This window comes from Microtus pennsylvanicus, chromosome 12 (genome assembly GCF_037038515.1).
Source record: "Microtus pennsylvanicus isolate mMicPen1 chromosome 12, mMicPen1.hap1, whole genome shotgun sequence".
Classification (NCBI taxonomy): domain Eukaryota; kingdom Metazoa; phylum Chordata; class Mammalia; order Rodentia; family Cricetidae; genus Microtus; species Microtus pennsylvanicus.
Window position 1 is genome coordinate 60,450,213 of NC_134590.1, and position 19,156 is coordinate 60,469,368.

At 48.4% G+C, this 19,156-nt stretch overlaps 1 protein-coding gene across 6 annotated transcripts in view; it reads left to right on the forward strand.

Moving 5' to 3' along the window:
• The window catches only part of Tbc1d14 (TBC1 domain family member 14), a 115,024-nt gene that overhangs the window by 2,456 nt on the left and 93,412 nt on the right, over positions 1 to 19,156 (forward strand). For 2 of the 6 annotated variants that reach the window (XM_075943760.1, XM_075943758.1), the window contains exons 2-4: positions 3,195 to 3,480; positions 3,994 to 4,048; positions 17,704 to 18,442. In XM_075943760.1, coding sequence (XP_075799875.1) covers positions 3,436 to 3,480; positions 3,994 to 4,048; positions 17,704 to 18,442 — 839 coding nt within the window. In that variant the 5' untranslated portion in view covers positions 3,195 to 3,435. Of the gene's footprint in view, positions 1 to 3,194; positions 3,481 to 3,993; positions 4,049 to 6,203; positions 6,260 to 6,783; positions 6,943 to 17,703; positions 18,443 to 19,156 lie in introns of those variants that run through there. The other 4 variants (XM_075943761.1, XM_075943763.1, XM_075943765.1 and 1 more) reach the window with 3 other exon arrangements.

Sequence of the window (19,156 nt, forward strand, 5' to 3'; positions counted from 1 at the left end):
TGAGACAGGAGATGCCTCCCTTCTAAAAGAGAAAGCAGAGGTTCAGAGAGTCTGAGTAACTTGTCCAACATCACACACACAATTCCAGAGCTGGGATTCCAGCCTAGGACATGACAGGCATCTGCTCAGCCAGGCACTGCCCACCAACTACCACAGCCTGTTCACTCTCTGGGAGCCTCTGAATCCCAGGGCCCTGCTTTCAGACATCCTTAGGTGGAGGGTTCCCCACGGAGCCTTGGTTTCCTGCCTGGGAGTCAGAAGGAGGCTCCACATACACCAGGTGCCAGGTAGAGCAGGCAGAGGGTCTTAGGGGGTACCCTTCTGGACAGGAGGTAGGTGGTGGGACAGCCAGGGCTGGTTTTCTGAGAGTGGCAGCACCTGGTGACAACCTGCACAAATCATTTAAGGAGACAGGACCCAGGGGAGGAGGGAGGTTGGGGAGGTATGAGCAGGTGCAAGGGAGTCCTGTGTATCCCTGTGAATCTGGAGGGTGTGTGGGGTGATTTGGACTGGCGAACAAAGCCTAGGGGGTGGTGATGGGAGCTGGGCCTTTGTCTCCTCCCACCCCTTCACTTCCATGGTGTTCCACATGAAACCTGCTTCCTGCACACATCTAAATTGGGCTTTACTCTCAATGCTTGGCAGCAGCAGGCAACTGGGTGATGCTTTTAAAAACAAAGCTGTTTTGGAAAATTCCATTTCGGTGTGCTGTGGCACAGAGCCCCATTCTTAGCTAGAGTCTTGAGCCTGCAGGCTTATAGCATGGCTACTGCTTAGGAAACACTGAGCTGGGCCACAGGCAATCTGCGCAGGCGTCTCTCTCCCTGATCCCTGACCTGCCCCAGGCCATGAGGTAAGGCTTTAGGGGCACCCATTCCTTCTGTTGTGACTTATTCTTCTGTCAGTTCCTTGGGATGCACAGGAAGTGACTGACCTTGGGTTATGAGCCAGGTTTGCCTGAATCAAGGCTCTTAAGTGACTTGTGAGCACCACTGTCCTCCTGGGATGACCGGAGTGTGGAGTCCCACAGCCCAGCAGTCCCTCTGCCTGGATGGTCCTCACTCCCAGTGGCAGCTAGTGCTCTTAGGCTTATAGGAATGAAAACTTCTTGGGTAGGTGTTTTCCTGTTCCTATAATGTGCACAAGGCTGGGCTTACTTAGCTCAAGGCTCCGGTGTGATGGGCTGAGTGCTTCATTCTCGTGGCCCCAGGTGGCTGTGTGAGACATAAACACTGCTTCCTCATGAACCAGCACATGTCATGGGGAAGTTTAAAGGTTACAACACATGAGCAGACCAAGACACTCAGATGTGGCCAGGCACACAGTTTGCTGTTTTTTTTCCTCTCTTCCCCCTTCATGCTTGGAACTGAATTCAGGCCACTGAGATGTCCCCCAGGCTCTTTCTGTCTTTTCTCATCCCTAGGGATAGTGTGTGTTTCATACATAGCCTTTGGTCATAGCCAGCCTCAGTCTTTAAAACCCTTTCTCTGTACTGCATTCAGATTCGTGAAAAAATCTGGCCTGCACTTTGTCGGTGTTACATTGTTACACATGGGCACTGAGAATTCTCAAAGCACACTGACAAACATTTGACATCACCTCAGACACCTATCATGCCTCTGCATTGGTGGCCAAGTCCTTCCAATGAACTGTTTTGAAATGCGCATTTGGAGCAGGAGTGGCGGGGCACTCCTGTAACCACAGTACTGGGGGCAGAGGCAGGGGAATCAGTTCAAAGTCATCTTTTCTAGGTAGCAACGTTGACGCCAGACTAAGGTCCGTGAGACCCTGTCACTTAAAAAAATTTTTTTACTGTTATCAGCAGTAAACTGTTACCAGCCATGGTGACCCTACTGTAGTGAGACCATGCCTCCTCATTGGTTACATCACTGAAGGGTGTCTTGGTGGCTGTGGATGTCACTTCACTTAGTAAATCTTTCTGTATTGTGGGGCAGCTGCCCTGTCCATCTTTATTGTAAGTGAGTGACGCTATGGTGAGGTCTTGTTACAGTAGAACCTGAGTTTGCAGGTGATAAGGGATATTGTCAAGATTCCCCCTTTAAACATGTCATCAAACTGAAAGGATTCATAGACATAAATCTCTCTTCGTGGTCTTTGATGGGGCTGCACTGGGTTTTGCTCCCAAATCTCTTGTAGGCCAGGAACTGGTAACCACAATAGTTAAAAACAAACAAACAAACAAACAACAACAACAACAACAAAAAACCCTGGTGGTACAGACCTTTAATCTAGCACTAGCACTGGAGCAGACAGATTCCCTGAGTTCAAGGCCAGCCCGGTTTACAGAACCTGCTCTACAAAGCAAGTTCGAGGGCAGCCAGGACTACACAAATCAAACAAACAAACAAACAAACAAACAAAAAAGTCTAGTTGATAGATAGGCCTTGGTGTCAGAGTCCGAGTCCCCCTGGTTGCAGTGAGATCCGGTGGGTGGCAGTGGCCCCTCTGGCTGCCTACTGCTGCTGGGTTGGCACTCTTGGCCCTCCTCAAGATGCTGACCACCCGCGCACTAGCAATTCCTGCCTCTTTCTTTTTTCTTGGACAATTCTAAGAACCAACCAGAGAAATCCAAATTCCAAGCAGTGTGTCCTCAAAATGAGAACTGTGGTCTCCATGGTGAAGGAGGTAACACTCCCATCAGAATGGAGAGGGAAAGGGTTGGGTTTTAGAAGGGCTCCAAGGGCCCTCAGACTGAAGAAGCTGTAGAGGGCCAGCAGAGTCCCAGTGTGGCATGTGAACGTGCTGTTCCTGTACCCATGCCATGACAGGAGTCAGTGGTGTGGGAAGCAGCCTGGGACTGGGAAGGACATGGGAACAGTGACATAGAGCTGTGACACCTAGGGGCTGAGCGGCTTCCCCTCCTAGCCCTGTCTTCCCCTGTAAGATGTGGGACATTGAGGTGAGCTTGGTAGGTTGTGGAGATCAACCTCTGTCACAGAAGTGAGGAGCTAGCCAGTGCCAGGGATGGCTCCAGGTAAAGACAGGTGCGGGTGTGACTCATTCCTACAGCTCAGGCATTGGTGGATTCATGGGGTTTGGGGGTTATGATTCAGGAAATGAGATCTCTGTATCTCTGGGAGGGAGGTTAGAGGGTCCTAACAGAAGTTATTTATTTATTTATTTATTTGCCTGCCACCCATCACCTGACTGAGGGTTCTCCATCCTTCTTACAGGACCTGCTTTCTCCCTGAAAAGTCAAGAGGGTTGCCCTGCCGGAGCTTCATCTGACTAGATAGCCATTTTCCTTATAAGAGGTTACGGCCACAAATTACAGAGAGCTGCATCTGTCTGTCCCAGGAGCCCCATGAAAGCAGTTGTGTCCTGGATATACAGCAGGTACACAGAGATGGTTTCTATGGATACTGGACATCCTGAGGCATTTCTGCTCCTCCAAGGAGATAATCAACAGGACACATGGAAGTCATCCCTGATAAGGTTTCTTTCCCCCGAGGCTGGTTGGTCAGCACTTCTTATATTTTTATTACAATATTATATTGTTAGGGGTGGGGCAGATGGTTCTGGAATGGTTTCAAGAATGCTGAAACCTGATAAAGTGAGACAATTTCCGTTCATATATGCACACGGATTCATCTATTCTGAGCTGTCCAATCCGTGAAACAGTGTGGGAAAGGGAGAGGCTATGTGCTTCAGAGTTGGAGGGAGGGAGGGGATGGGGACAGAATCTGAGGCATTAGCCAGCCAGAGTCTCTGAGGAGCTGGTATTTCTGCCCACAAATGAGAGGTTTACAGCCTTCGAAGAAAGCTGGACCTGGAAACCTCCAGCAGAGCCAGCAGGGGAAGAGGTGGAATGAATTCCCCAGGGTAGTTCTGCTGCAGTTGCTCGGAGGGCTGTCGGATTGACAGAGTGGTATTCTCTGCATCCGGGAGCTGGACATGCCAGGTTCTTGGTGTGGGTGTATGGCTGAAAGTGATTGCACACCTTAATGTCATTGCCTGTTGTTTTTGTTTCAGACTCAAGTTACAATGAGGCTTTATTTAGACCACTTCTGGGCACTGATGACAAAAGGTAAGACATAGGTCAAATCAAAGCGATCAGAAGTGATGATGGTTTCCCAGGGAGACACTTTAGTTCTGGCACCAGGCTGGTGAGGGTGAGGCGAAGTCAGAGGGTACCAGCTGCAAACCTGTGTACCACAAAGAGTTTCTGGCTCTGGAAACAGGACAGTGGTCCCTTGTCACTACAAGATTTTCAACTCTGAAACCCAGCGTTAGGGTTGGGAGGTGAGGAGTCATGAGGACACCTGTGAAAGTAGACATACTGATCCAATGTGAGTTGGGTCTGAGGCAGGTCTTTGCTTTCCAGCTGGTGTTTAAATCCAGCCGTGAGGCACCAACAGGTGTAATGGAAACCTGGCATTGTTCTCACTTAAAACTGCCAGCAACTTAAGCCCCTGTAACATTTCTATATGCACCAAACACTGAGGGATGCCTTGGAGCTCTCTCAGCTCTCTGCATGCCACAAAAAGATGGTCCATTCAGCCTCCACCTTCCTGCCATCATAAGTGGGAGCTAAGAGTAATTACAGTCATGATCCGGGAAGGAAAGTGAAGCCAGAGGTCTATCAGGGCTTTCAAATAGCCTATGGGCACCGCTGGGCTCTAACAATGGCTAGAGTCTGAAGTCCCACAGCCCAGCAGTCCCTCTGCCTGGATGGTCCTCACTCCCAATGGCAGCTAGTGCTCTTAGGCTTATAGGAATGAAAACTTCTTGGGTAGGTGTTTTCATGTTCCTATAATGTGCACAAGGCTGGGCTTATTTAGCTCAAGGCTCCGGTGTGATGGGCTGAGTGCTTCATTCTCGTGGCCCCAGGTGGCTGTGTGAGACATAAACACTGCTTCCTCGTGAACCAGCACATGTCATGGGGAAGTTTAAAGGTTACAACACATGAGCAGACCAAGACACTCAGATGTGGCCAGGCACACAGTCTGCTGTTTTTTCCTTTCCTTCTCCTTCATGTTTGGAACTGAACTCAGGCCACTGAGATGTCCCCCAGGCTCTTTCTGTCTTCTCTCATCCCTAGGGATAGTGTGTGTGTCATACATAGCCTTTGGTCATAGCCAGCCCCGGCTTGAAAAGTGCGTTCTCTGTCCTGTATTCAGATTTGTGAAAATATTTAAAGACGTTTGAGAGAGTTGTACAGGGGTTGAACCATCACCTCATGTTTGGAAATGAATGTGCAATTAAAGCAGGAGTGGTGGGGTATTCCTGTGATCCAAACACTGGGTTGGTAGAGGCAGGAGGATCAGAAGTTCAAAGTCATCTTTTTCTAGGTTGCAACTCTGAGGCTAGCACGAACTAAGAACTGTAACCAAGACAAATGCATTTCCTCCTGCGTGCCTCCAGGTGTCTCCCAGGGCAGGACATTACTCTTCCTGTAAGCCTGTGATGGTTCAAATCTTCCCACAGACTGAGCTGTAGTCAGGCGCTGGTGCGTGTTTATTTCTGCTAATTCCTTGGGCGCTGACAACCCCAAGAATAAACTTAAGTAATTCTGAATCCCTTCAGTATGAATCCAACAATCAAGTCTCTACAGTATTCCAAGTTCAAGAAACGATAAGCTCAGATGAGTTTAGGAAGCGAAATGAGGTTCATTGACCTGGAGGGGAGACATCCTCTACAGACACCTGACTTCATTCTTCTCTGCTATAGCTGACTTCTACCTTCTGAATTAGATTTGTTCATAGATTGTATTTCTGTAGTTTTTGCTACTAAAAAAAAAATCTGTACATAAAACCGGGTATGGTGGCACACACCTTTAATCCTAGCACTCAAGAGGCAGTATAGTGAGGTCTCTTCTAGTTCCTAAACGAGCCCACCACCCATACAACTCTCAGAATACACTAATGAGCCCTGAACATCACCTCCGGAGGACTGGCCTGCTGGGCTTTGGGTATTAAAGTATTAAAGTGAAGACACAAGTTTGGGACTACAGCGTTGGGGACTAAGTGCAATGAGTCGGTGATCAGAAATGCCCCTGACACAGATGAAGAGGCTAAAGCTGTGCCGGGAGGGCATTCCGAGGTCACAGTTGTACCCAGCGTTTAGTGTACCCTTACACACTCCCATGAGCCCTGAGGAAGGTTCCCCTAGCTGCTGGACAGGGGCACTCTATCGATGCGCTCTGCCGCTCGGCTTCCCATGCCTGGCCCGGCCCCGTGCCTTCTTCCCCCTCCCTCTACTTCCCACTTCCAAGATGGCTGCGGGCGGAGCTGACCAGGTAAGGGGCCCGGGCAGGGCTTCTGTGGTGCCAGGGTGGACACTGTGACCATTTCAGGGCTTCCCTCGCATCTCCGATTGGGTCTGGGGGCCGAAAAAGGTCGGGGACACAACTCGCGAAGCCCAGGGCTGACGCTCGGGCAGGCCGGAGGAGCGGCGACAGTGAGCGTCGATCTCAAAGCTCCGCGGAGGCGCGGCGGGAGGGGGACGGGAAGCCGGGCGGAAGAGCGGTGGAGGACGGGTGAGGGCGTGGCTAGGGAGCGTGAGGGTGTGGCTAGGGAGCGTGGGGGCGTGGCAGCAGGCAGTCCCCGGAGTAGGGCTAGTCCGGGTGGACTGCGGGCGTACGGAAGAGCGGAGGGCGTGGCTCGTGAGATGGGGGCGTGTCTATGGGGCACGGGGCGTGGCCGTACTCCTGAGGCCCTGCGAGCGGGGGTTTGGAATTGGGTGTCTGAGGCTCCGGGGTGGAGCTGTGGAGAGCTGATGGGGGCGTGTCTATGGAGCGCGGGGCGTGGCGGGGGCGGGGTCTGCTACCAGCTGCTCTTAGCCGCGGGCGGCGGGCTAGCACCTGCTGCAGCGGGTCGTCAGCAGTGTCCAGCTTCCTAGCCCGGCAGGTTGCGTGCCCCACGGGGGGCCTGGACTGCGGGCGACCAGCCCGGAGATGGCGTTGGAGCTGCGGTAGCTCGGGTACCGAGGGCCTCTGCGGGGTCGGGCTGAGAGCTTGAGGAGGGTGGCGAGAGGCGCTGCCACCTGCTGCTAGCAGCGCTGGCTCGGCGGGGGTCGGCCTGGAGCGGACAGGCTCCTGAGAGGGCGGGCGGGCGGGCGGGTGTCCGGCTGGTGTGCGACTGCCCTCGGCCAGAGCCTGTCGTGACGTGCGCCATTCCCTCAACTTGGTGAAAAGTTTTCTCCTCAGATGCAGTGCTGCGAGGCACAGGGGAGTCTGCTCCGCACGCCCCAGCCAGACCCCTGTCCTGTTCAGCTCTCTCTCCCTGGTCCTCCTCAGACCCCTGTGGTATTTTGACCTCTGTCCTCCTCATACCCCTCTCTTCAGGTCCTAGGCCTGCTGAGAACCCTGACTTGTTCGGATTCGGTCCTAGACCCCTGGTGTGTCTCGGATCTCCTTCCTGCTCAGACCCCTTTTCTCAGATGTGAGGCTGCATCGGGCTCATCTGACTTGTGCGGGACGTGGGGTGTGAAAGAGGCTGCTCTGAGCATCACGAACCAGAATCCTCCTCAGACCCCTGGCCTGTTCAGAACTCTGTTCTCTTTTGTTCTTCCTCCTCAGCCCTTTGTAGTGTGTTCATATCTTCTTCCTCCTCATACTGGGTTCTCCTCAGACTGCCAAACCCACTTTTTCGTCTCCCCTCTTGGGCCTCCTTACCCTGGTACCTGAGCAGAAGGTCATCCAGGTAGGAACTTCAGACTCCACTCTCCTCTGACTCCTTTTCCCTGGGCCATGTCCTCCTTAGATCTTCCATTCTCGGGCTATAGAACCCGTTTTCTCTCTAGAGACCCTCAGTATTGGGCAGATTGGTAGGCTAGAGGACCAAGCTGACCTCTGCTCCTAACTCCTACTCAGGCTCTTGTCAACCCTACGGGGGCTTGGCTAGCCTTCTAGAGGGTGCTAGCCAGCACAGGCTGCTAATGGAACCCCAGGGAGGTTGGGATTGTCAGAGATATCTCATGACCAGGTCTAGGGAAACTCAAAACTGCCTCTGTCTTGAAGTGGCAAAGATGATGGGACCTTTGTCTCTCAGGTGGAATTAGAAGTTTTGCTCTGGAAGGTTCTGTATGTACTGTTAGAGTTTGTCACTTCTGGAAGCTGTGGCTATCCCATGATTTTATGTCAGCTGGTTGTGGAGGGAGTCCTGGTGTTTGGGGCTAGTAGTCCCCCTCTTCCCAGCACTCTCTTCTGCAAGAGGTTAGCACCTTGGCACTTTGGAGGATGGGTTGCTTGTGGCTGTTGGCAGCTCTGCTAAAGGGACTGGGCTAGCCTTTGTGGGAGTCTTGACACACTTCTGGGCCAGTGCCAAACTGAGTCTCAGGTTTGGTACTGTTTCTCCCCTCCTCCCTGTTCTTTCGCTGCTTGCTTTGTTGTCAAGGTTTGACCCATTGAGATCTGAGCTCCTTGATCCTAACAAGCCCCAACTGTAATGAGAACCTGATGTATACCTGCTGATTAGGGTTATCAGGTGCACCCTTCCAGAACATTAAGGAAAGGAGGTGTGACTATGGGACATGAGGTGAGAGAGACAAAGGTGGGGTGTAGACTGAGGCTGGTTTATCAAAGCAAGGCTCTGTTCACGCCGGTGTCCTCAGTGGCCCCAGCAGGCCCAGGTGTGTATTTGTTTAGCACCTTTTAAAACATGAGTTAGGCTTGCTTTCTTTGGGGGCAGCAGAGTTTTGGGTCTCTGCCCTCAGCCCATCTCCTCACATTCAGCATCTCCTGACTCCTAGGGATCTGTGTTTCTTTAGCACCTTCAGTTAGCCTTGACTCTTGTTATGCAGAGAGTGAGTTCCCTCCTCTACCAGGACCAGTTCTCTCCTTGTGTAATCCTCTCTAACAGTAAGGAGGACATAGCTTCTGGGAGCATTGCCTTAAAGTTTGACTCCCTATGGGTTAGAGACCCTTAACTTCATATTTCAAGCCTTAGCATGGAGCATATTTGCCACAAGATATGGGGTCCTGAGACCTTGGAGAGGATTTTTCAAAGTAGATATTTATACATAAAAGAGTTTAGGGATTTGAGTAATATTTGATCTCCTGATATTTGCTTTAGAGTTGGATATAAAGAAAGTGTCTTGGGTCAGGAATATTGAGACTGTTGAGCTGGAAAGTTCTCAGGAGTAAATCAGTTTGCCTAATTTCATTTTTTTTTTCCCTTGGGAAAATTGAAGCCCAGAGTTCAGTCAGTGCCACATAGCATGTGTGAGGAGAAAAGCTGCACAGCCAGGCCCTGTGAACACAGGGTGGTTGTCTGGGCGCTCTCTCTCTCGCTCGCTCTCTCTCTCTCTCTGTCTCTCTGTCTCTCTCTCTCTCTCTCTCTCTCTCTCTCTCTCTCTCTCTCTCTCTGTGTGTGTGTGTGTGTGTGTGTGTATGTCAGATACTCTGGAACTCAAGTAGGACAGTTGTGAGCTGCCATGTAGGTGTTGGGAATTGAACGCCGGTCTTTTGGAAGAGTAGCCAGTGCTCTTAATTGCTGATCTATCTCTCCAGCCCCGTGTCTGGGCTTTCTAATGGAAAGATGTTAAAATAGTGAACCTGAGTTGGCTGTCCATCTCTGCCAAAAAGAATAATACTAGCCAAGATCTTCTAAGGCTTAGCTCATGTCAGGCATGGTTCTAAAGGCATTATTTGGCTCTCTTCCCCTAATCTAGTTAATTGTGTGGTAAGGTAGAAGCCAGTATCAACTTAATTTTGCAGTGAACCTGAGGCACATGAAGTTAAATTAATTCAGAGTCACACTTGGCCAATAGAGGAGCTGGTAGTTGAATCCAGGTGATCTACTCCAGAGTCTGAATCTCCTCTCACATTACTTCTTTTAAAGCTTTCTTGTAAAATTACATTCATTTACTTATTTGTATGTGTGTGTGTGTCTGTCTGGTGTGTGTGTATGTCTGTGTAGGTCTAAGGACAACTTTTAAGTCATTTTTCTCTTACTTGTGGGTCCTGTGGATTGAACTCAGGTCATTAGACTTGGCAGCAAGCACCTTAACCAACTGATCCATCTCTCTGACTCTAAAAAAGATTTAAAAATTTTTATTATTGTTGTGTTTGATGTGATATGAGTGGTTGAACATGCTGAAGCTGTATGTGTGTGTGCAGGTTGGAGGACAACTTTTAGGGCCAGTTTGCTCTTTCTACCGTTATGAGGGTTCTAAGGATGGAATTCAGGTTGCCAGGCATGTGCAGCAAGGGCTTTTACCCATTGAACCATTGTGCTAGTCCTATTTTTATCTTAATTAATTAATTTTGAGACAGGGTTTCTCTGTGTAACAGTTCTAGCTATCCTGGAACTGGCTCTTGTAGACCAGGCTAGCCTGGAACTCACAGAGATCCATCTGCCTCTGCCTTCCAAGTGCTGGGATTAAAGGTGTGTGCCTCCACTGCCCAGCTTTTGTTGGTCTTATTTTAAAATGTTTTTGGGGCTGGAGATATGTCTCAGCACTTATAAGCACTTGTTGCTCTTCTAGAGGGTCCAGATTCAATTCCCAACACCCACATGGCAGCTCACAACCACCTATGTAACTCCAGTTCCAGGGGATCGACTAGGTCATGTCACAAATGTACAGCACATGGTGAATGCTCAGAGTGGTCTCTTCTATTAAGAATTAAACACACCTTTACTCTCAGTACTCTGGAGGCATTGGCAGGCGGATCTCTGTGCGTTTGAGGCCAGCTTAGTCTACTTAGGGAGCTCCAGACAGTCAGGAGTGCATAGTAAAAGAAACCTCTTCCCCCAGACAAACAAAGAATTAAAGAGTTTAAATTATGTTGTATTTATGAAGTGGTCTGTATATCTTCCTGATCCTTTAGTAGCTCACAAAGCGTCTGTTTAGTCATTAAATGTAGCTAAAACATTTGGGAGAGGAAGGAACACTCCATACATTTCGTGTCCTTAATTTAAAGTATCTCATTTAGGCCTTTTAATCATAGCACCCATGACCAGTGTAAGTTATATGTCTGTTCTTTGGAACTTTGAGGGAGCCTTGAGGACCCTCAACAATTTAATGCCACAAGCTTTGAAGCCTGGTGTGCTGAAATTTGCCTGGATGAAACTATTTATCCAGAATGTGGGAACTTAAGGTAAGCTGCCATTCACCTTCCAGAAGTATGTGTGAGTTTAAGAAATTGTTTTAGGATTGTTTTTGCTCACCAAAATAACCCATCTAAAAAGAAAGGACTTTTATAATTGGTTTCCATTCTGCTCAGTGGCAGCGTGAAGAGTGAGCAGTATTCCAAGGGGTTGCTCCCACTCTCCTTTTTTCTTTCTTTCTTTTCTTTTTTTTTTTTAATTTTAATTTTTTTTCCCCGAGACAAGGTTTCTCTGTATAGCTTTAGAGCCTGTCCTGGAACTTGCACTGTAGACCAGGCTGGCCTCAAACTCACAGAGATCCTCCTGCCTCTGCCTCCCAAATGCTGGGATTAAAGGTGTGCGCCATCACTGCATAGCTGCATGCTGTTTTCTTATCCCTGGCCCTTAGTCTTGAGCTGAGGTTGGCAAGTGCATCTATCAGTAGATGAGTGTGAAGGTGGAGCACCTGGCAAGCTCTAGGCTCCTGGTAGGTAGCTGCTCCTATACACTGGTAATACCCCGGTACTTGAGACCTAGGACTGTCCTAGTCCCTTTGTCTTTCCTGCCAGCCAGGACTTAAAGACTCTCCGCCTTAGTTCCTGTGGAGCTCTCTGCAGTGCAGGGGAATTCACACAAGTGTACCACTTTTATCTGTGGGTCTCCTTGGGGTTAGATTTTATTTCTAGTCTTTTCTGAGCTGAAGTTTGTCTTGAACACCCGTGTTCTGGGCTGAGATGCAGTCTGGTGGAACCATTGCTTCTATGAGGAAGCTAAAGACCTCATCAGAACTCACATTGTGAAACACAGGGGACCCCTAGAAGCTTTCTCAAGAATGTTGTGGGTACCAGATACAGAAGACTTGGTGGGGCCTGTTCAGCTTAGACCAGAGCCTGATCTGCATTAAATGGTAGTTTTATGGTGCTGTGCAGGTGGAAGAAATTACAGGTTTGATCCGGCTCCCCTGTACTGTTTTATGTGACCCCAGGCATGACCAAGTAGAAACAAGCCATGGGTGCTTTGCCCTTAGAATAAGGACCTGGAAATCAGGTAGAGCTGCACTGAGGGGAGGCGTGGCAGCTAAGGGGTATTGTCCTGTCCTTCCATGGTCAGAGAGAAAAGCAGTATTCACTTGGTGGTGGTGCCAGGAAGCCCCTTTCTCCAGGAACATCCAGAGAGGAGCTGGGTCGGGAAGGCCTGCTTGGGTCCATATCCTTTTGTTGGGGCAGTCCCCAGGAATGGTGCTAGGATCAGTTTGTTCTGTCCTCTCTGAGGACAAACGAAATCATTTTGTCTGGACTGCAGAAATTGATGAAGACTCTGGCCATGTCCTAAGTCTTGGATTTTGCGGAGGAGGGAATCAATTGGTTGCTTCTGGATTAGACTTTCTCACTAGCCCTGTTCATGTCACTGGTAGAGTCTCTTTTCTTTGTCACCTGTCTTACACTAAGAGCTGCCCTATGGGGTGACAGTTGGGCTGTTCCAGACCCTCAGGCAGTTTCCTCTTTGTTTCCTGCAGAGTACATGATGCTCACGTGGTCTTCCTATGAGGGTTAAAAACAGCCTTCCTCTTATGCCTGCTTCATATCTTTGTGTGTTTTCTCTAGTCCGGAAAGTGGTGACTAATCACATTCGCCCTGCGTTTTGTGCCTCCCCTGGCAGTGTCTTCTTCCTCTCTAGCTGGACTCAGCTGGTGCCTGAGTCTGCCCAAGCTAGAGAGGCTGCTGCAGGCAGATTGTGTTGCTCTGATGTTACTCATGGGGATGTCAGAAAATGAACGTAGAGAGGGACATTGTTTCCTTTTCTTGACTTTCTGGATCGTGGTTCCCACTGGCAGAACTTCATGTAATCTGTTGTACTGGGTGGGTTGCCCAGTTGCTGGTGTCTGGTATGTGCATGTTACTGGGACTCAGTGGGATTTTCCTACTTGTATTTGCTTCTGCTAAGTGCTTCTTAGAAGAATATAACCCAGATTTCAGTTGAATGTGCACGAATGGGACCGTCCTGGAAACCTTCCCACTTGAGGACTTGACTGTTAGTAATTAATTCAGCACATACTTTTAAAACCCTTAATCCATGGTAGGCATTTGGCCAGACGCTGAAATCCAGAAATGAGAACTGTTCCTGCTCTGAAGTCTGGGATCTGATGGCAAGAAGCAGGAAAATAGTTGTAGAATCCCGTTATTTTAGGTGTGGTGTGGCAGAAGAGCATAGAAAGAGCTCTACAGCTTGTGGGGAGGCTGTGCCAAGGGAGGAGGTGGCTGGTGGGAGCTCCCTGTGCCACAATCCCTAGCTGGATTCCAAAGCCCTTGATGACCTTGCTGGCCAGGAGTTCTTTGCTCCTTACAGTGGCCCCAGTTGGGTTGCATGTTGAAAGGTGGGGAAGACAGATAATAGGAGGGCCTTTGAGTCTGCTTAGTGTGGGGAATTCCAGCTCAGCCTCTGTTTAGAAGGCATGTGACTAGGAGCCAGGCCACCTGCTTTAGGCCAGCTTCCAAAGTTCACCTACAGCCTTGTCTCAAAAGCATGTGCCTTGTTTGTGCAACCTTCTCCTTATTGCGGCACTGGCAGAAGGTGGGAGGCCTGGAGAGTGGCTTCTGGTTTTATGGCATTGGTAGCACCAGGTGGAAGGGCTCAAGGACCAGGTGGCTTTGGCCCTTTGCAGAAGTTGGTTCTAGAGAATTGTCTTCATTAGGGTTACTATTGCTGTGACAAAACATTATAACCAAAAAAACCCAAACAAACAAACAAACAAACAAAAAACCAAAAACAAATTAGAGAAGAAAGGGTTTATTTGACTTACATTTTCATGTTGCTGTTCATCATCAAAGGAATTCAGGACAGGAACTCAAACAGGTCAGGACCTGGAGACAGGAGCTGATGCAGAAGCCATGAAGGGGTACTGCTTATTGGCCTGCTTTCCAGGACCATCAGTCTAGGGATGACATCATCCGCAATGATAGGTCCTCCTTCATCAATCAGTAATTAAGAAAATGCCTTACAGCTTTTTTTTTTCAAGATGGAATTTTTCTGTAGCTTTGGAGCCTACCCTAGAACTCAGTCTGTAGACAAGGTTGGCCTCGAACTCCCAGAAATCCACCTGTCTCTGCCTCCCAAGTGCTGGGATTAAAAATGTGCACCACCCTTGTCTGGCAAAATGCCTTACATCTTAGGGAGGCATTTTTTCATTTAAGATTTCCTCCTTCCAGATAACTCTCATTTGTGTGTCAAGTTGACATAAGACCAGTCAGCACAAGTATGTTGCAAGCTGCAGCACACTCTTTCCCCTTTAGGCTTATTTCCTCAAAGACTGACACCCTGTTCCTGAGGCTTAATGAATCATCAGAGTTTCAGAGTTCATCTGGCCTTTCTCTGGAAGAAGTCCCAGGGACAGGGAATACCATGACTCTGGGCTCGCAACACTACTGCTCTCTTCTCCACTTCTTGACAAGGTTTGGAGGAGGGTCCTTGGAATCAGTTCTATGAATGAGATGCCGCTGTCTGATTTCTCACCCACAGACACAAACACCTTATATTTGCCCAGGTACAGACTTCTGTGCACTCTAGGAGCAGAAGCTCTTGTTAACACTTGAACTGCATCTTTTGCAGGCACTTTGGCCAGATGTGGCTAGGAAACAAGGAAATGGGGGAGGGGGCACCTGTGAGGTCAGGTGTCCTGCTTCACCACACCTTCTTGTTTCTTTTGTCTTCGGACCAGCCTGTAGTATAGTATTGCCATGGTTCACTGCTGGGGAGGCAGGAAGATGAGACTCTCCTGAGGACACCTCAGCTGGTAAGCAGCAGAGCCAGAATTTCAGCTGTGCATGTAAAGATTTCCTCTTCTGACCAAGGCTTTGTGCCAATTTGATCTGTTGGAGGCTGATGGTGTTTTGATATCTAGTAACCTTTGCCTTTGTCAAAGATTAGCTCTTAACTATGTGATAAAATGTTTCTTACTGTGTTCTTGCTTTAGTTAAAAAAAGGTCAACTTTCAATTTGTGTATATATGTGAGTCTTCTTTCTTTCTTTCTTTCTTTCTTTCTTTCTTTCTTTCTTTCTTTCTTTCTTTCTTTCTTTCTTTCTTTTTTTTATTGAGAAAAGGAAAAAAAGTATCCGCTTCCTCCCAGCCTCCCCTTTCCCTCCCTCTCCTCCCACCCCTCTCCCCCTCCCCCAAACTCCTCTCCCCCTCCCTCTCCAGTCCATAGGAGCGGAAGGAGGGAGAAGATGAGCAAGGAAGTCAGGACCACGAGGGGCGCACCCACCGACTGAGACAAGGGGGCTGATCTAGTGGGAGCTCACCAAGGCCAGCTGGACTGTGACTGAAAAAGCATGGGATGAAACCGGACTCTCTGAGTCTTCTTTCTTAATGTAACAGTTGGTCAGGTTTCCCCACAGCAGGGAACACAGAGATGGTAGAAGTGATGTTCTTGAGGGCCACATGGCTGCTGGACTCAGGGTGGACTTTTGCGGTGAGCCATGAAAATTAAAGGGTGTTCAACACCTGCTGAAGTGATGCCCAGATCCTAGTAGAGAATAAACTGAGTTTTTGTCTGTAGGTTTAAAACTGATTTTCGACCCTTATATAATTTTGTTTCTGTAACAAACTAAATTTGCCTTTTTTTCTTGTGATGTACATTGTGGTTCTAACTTGTAAGAAAAATGGGTTATCAGTCAGTACAACTTTGGAGTTAAATGACCTTCCTTTCAGGAACATAGTTTTCTGTAGCTCAGTCTATTTCTGAATTCCACCTTTCCCTCCTCTTCCTATTTTTGTTCTTTGCTGCGCTGTCTGACTGGCTCCTTCAGTTTCTGGGAGGGGGAGATTCCCCTCCCCCCCTTTTTTATCAGTTCGCTTCTGCTGCACTTGAGACAGGCTTCTTAAGGGCTGTAGGAGACTTCTTGTAGAAGCTAGGCTAACCCATAGCAGGTGAACTGCTGTGTCTTCTGTGCCTCGGAGCCTTCAGCCACTTCTTGTTCGATGATAGCAGCTGTCCCTCCTGGGCCAGCTGCTCCTTCATTGCTTTCTCTGGTACTTAATTTTCTCAAGGTTGTCTGTAGTGGGGTTACAGCCCAGGAGTTGCTGGAGTTTGGAGTTGTGGTCCTTGTGCTCTACTCTGTGGTCAAGTTACAGTGTACCATCTGATCTCTTTAGTTTTGACATTTTAAAAGGTAATACGAAGGTAACCTTTCACGGGTGAGGGTTGACAGTATGCTAGGGGTTGTGTTCCTCAGACTGGAATTTTCTCCTGGCTTGTGCCTGTCTCTTTGGCCAGAGAACTCTGGGCATGGCCTTGGAGGTGTGTGTGGCCTGTGCTTTAGACTCTTCTCTCAAGCGTTGGCCTTTGCTCTTCTATTACTAACATATATTTGCTGAATTAGCCTCCTGTCCTGAGTTTAAGGAGCCTGTTCCAAGTCAATTAAAACTAGGTATGGCCTTCCCTCTTGACCCCAATCCGTACCTCTCTAGTAAGTCTGATTTTGGACTATTCTAGTGCTTGGTTTCTGTTGTGAAGGAATAGCATGCCCTGTCTTGGAAATGTGTGAGCAGAGTAGTACTGTGAAAGGGTATGGCCAGTTGGAGTGTACTTGGGCAGCCTTACTGCAGATGATGTGTGTGTGTGTGTGTGTGTGTGTGTGTGTGTAATTCACTTTGCTGTTTTTCTGTCTTAATGAAGTTGTGAGACAGCATAAACACCAAGCTTAATGACTAGGATTGAACCCATGGCTTTGCTCATTCTAGCCAAGTGTTACTACTGAGTTATATTCCCAACACCTAATTCCCATCTTTTGGTCAGAGATATCCTATTTGTAATTTGTCCCCTGTGTTATCATTGTACCACTATGATAGAATGCCTAAGGTAAACAATTTGTAAGAATGAAAGGCTTATTTCAGCTCATTGTTTCATAGATTTCTTCAGTCCATGTCTTTTGGCATTGTTGCTCTGGGCCCAGGGAAGCACACAGTGTCATAATAGGAGCAGGTGATAAAAGAATCCTGATTGCTTCATGGCATCCAGGAAACAAGGCAATCAAAAGGAAGGGTTTAGGGTCTAAATATGAACTTCAGGGGTATACCTCCAATGATCTAACTTCATCCAATCTTCTAAAGACAACACCATCCTCTAGTTGCATAGTAGTCTTGGGATCAAGCCTTCAACATGTGGGATACAAGATCCAGATTGTAGTGTATTCCTACAAGAAAATATCCTTCCCACCTGGCACAGATCTTGTGCCTATTGCTGGCCTGGATGCCAGAGATGTGACTGGGGTGATGGAACTGATGATGATACCAATTGCTTTTCTTAGACGATCTTCTGTGTGGGTTATTTCCCTGCTTTTCCTGTCATGAGAGTGTGTTCAAGCTTTCACTGTGGACCTCAGTTAGAACTTGAATGTATGGGACATTTTCTCTATTTCTTTTTGACATGGGGTATCATATAGGCTGGTCTCAAGTTCACAAGCTTCGTGCCTAAGTCTCCCAGCACTGGTTTTACAGTTGTGTGCCATCACGCACAACTTGTAGGACACTTTCAAAGGCACCATTTTTTAGCAGGGCAATCCAGTCTTTGGAGTTGTGTGTCAAAGATGCCCGAAGAATAAATAAATCTTTGGATTTATATACATATTTTTAATTTCCATGTCTGTATTTCTCTAGTTTCTTCTTGGACCAAGATGACTGATGGAAACCTTTCCACCTCAATGAATGGTGTAACATTGATGGGCATTCTAGAAGGTCGGCCAGGAGACTCACTTCAGGACCTGCAACACCTGAGTGTCAAGGCACCCATATCCCTTTCAGTGCCTGACTATGGACCCACACTAAAACTTGGTTCTTTGGAAGATCGACACAGCCTTCAATCAGTAGACTCAGGCATTCCTACTCTGGAGATTGGCAACCCCGAGCCTGTGCCCTGCAGTGTGGTTCATGTGAAGAGAAAGCAGTCTGAGTCAGAGGTCATCCCTGAGCGGGCTTTCCAGAGTGCATGCCCCCTGCCGTCCTGTGCACCCTCAGCTCCCACCAACAGCGAGCAGGAGCAAGTTGTACGGAAGTCTTCCACATTTCCCAGGACAGGCTATGACTCAGTGAAACTCTATAGCCCCACCTCCAAAGCCTTGAGCCGAAGTGACAATGTCTCTGTCTGTAGTGTGTCTAGTCTTGGCACAGAGCTGTCAACTACACTGTCAGTCAGCAATGAGGACATCTTGGACCTCATGGTCACAAGCAGTTCCAGCGCCATTGTGACCCTAGAGAATGATGATGACCCACAGTTTATTGATGTCACTCTGAGCTCCATCAAGGAAACCAGTGACCTACACCAGCAGGATTGTGTTGCCGAGACTGAGGAGGGGAGGAAATTGAAACTATTCCAACCATTCAGTCACTTCTTTACGAGGTAACACCTTCACTATTTGGAGCAGAGCCAGGGCTCCAGATATAGACCTGTTGCCTTGTGCTTCCTTGTCTAATTGTACGTGTCTCCTTTGCATTATTAAGAGCTGTGTCCTACGGACGGTTGTGCCTTTTCCCTTTGCCTCAGAGTATGGGGAGTAGTATCTGCTGCTAAGTCAGCTGTTTGACTTCTCATGGCCCTCTCCTTCTGTGTCCTTGGCTCATTTCAACAGTCTTTGTTGCTTCTTGGCCTCTGGCCTTTTGTGGATGGGTCACCCACAGGTGATTATTATCCTTACTTTGTCATTTACTAATTACTTTGGTTTCTTGGGTTGAGATTATTACCAGCATAAGCAACTCTGTTTCTAATTTTCTAATACTTCTCGTAGTTGCAGACACTGGGGCTGGCATTTCCAAGTGCCAGGGCCTGGAAAGGGACCTTTTTGCATGTTCTGGCCCTGGCCCTGTTGTTGAGGCATGTGCCGTGGCCACCCTGTAGCCACACGATTCTTTTGTGTTGATCCTACCATGTGCGCCCTTCATTTAGTGCCATGTTACCCACGTCCCCAACAAGCCTGCTGGGCTTCCTGTGTGTCCTCTAGAACCCTGTGAGGAGAGTTGCTTCCATTTTTCTTCTTGTTTGTGTACTTATGCTTTTGTTTAACAGGAGTCTGCCTATGGTTCTATTCTAGGCAGGTCATCTGGGAGACATAGGATG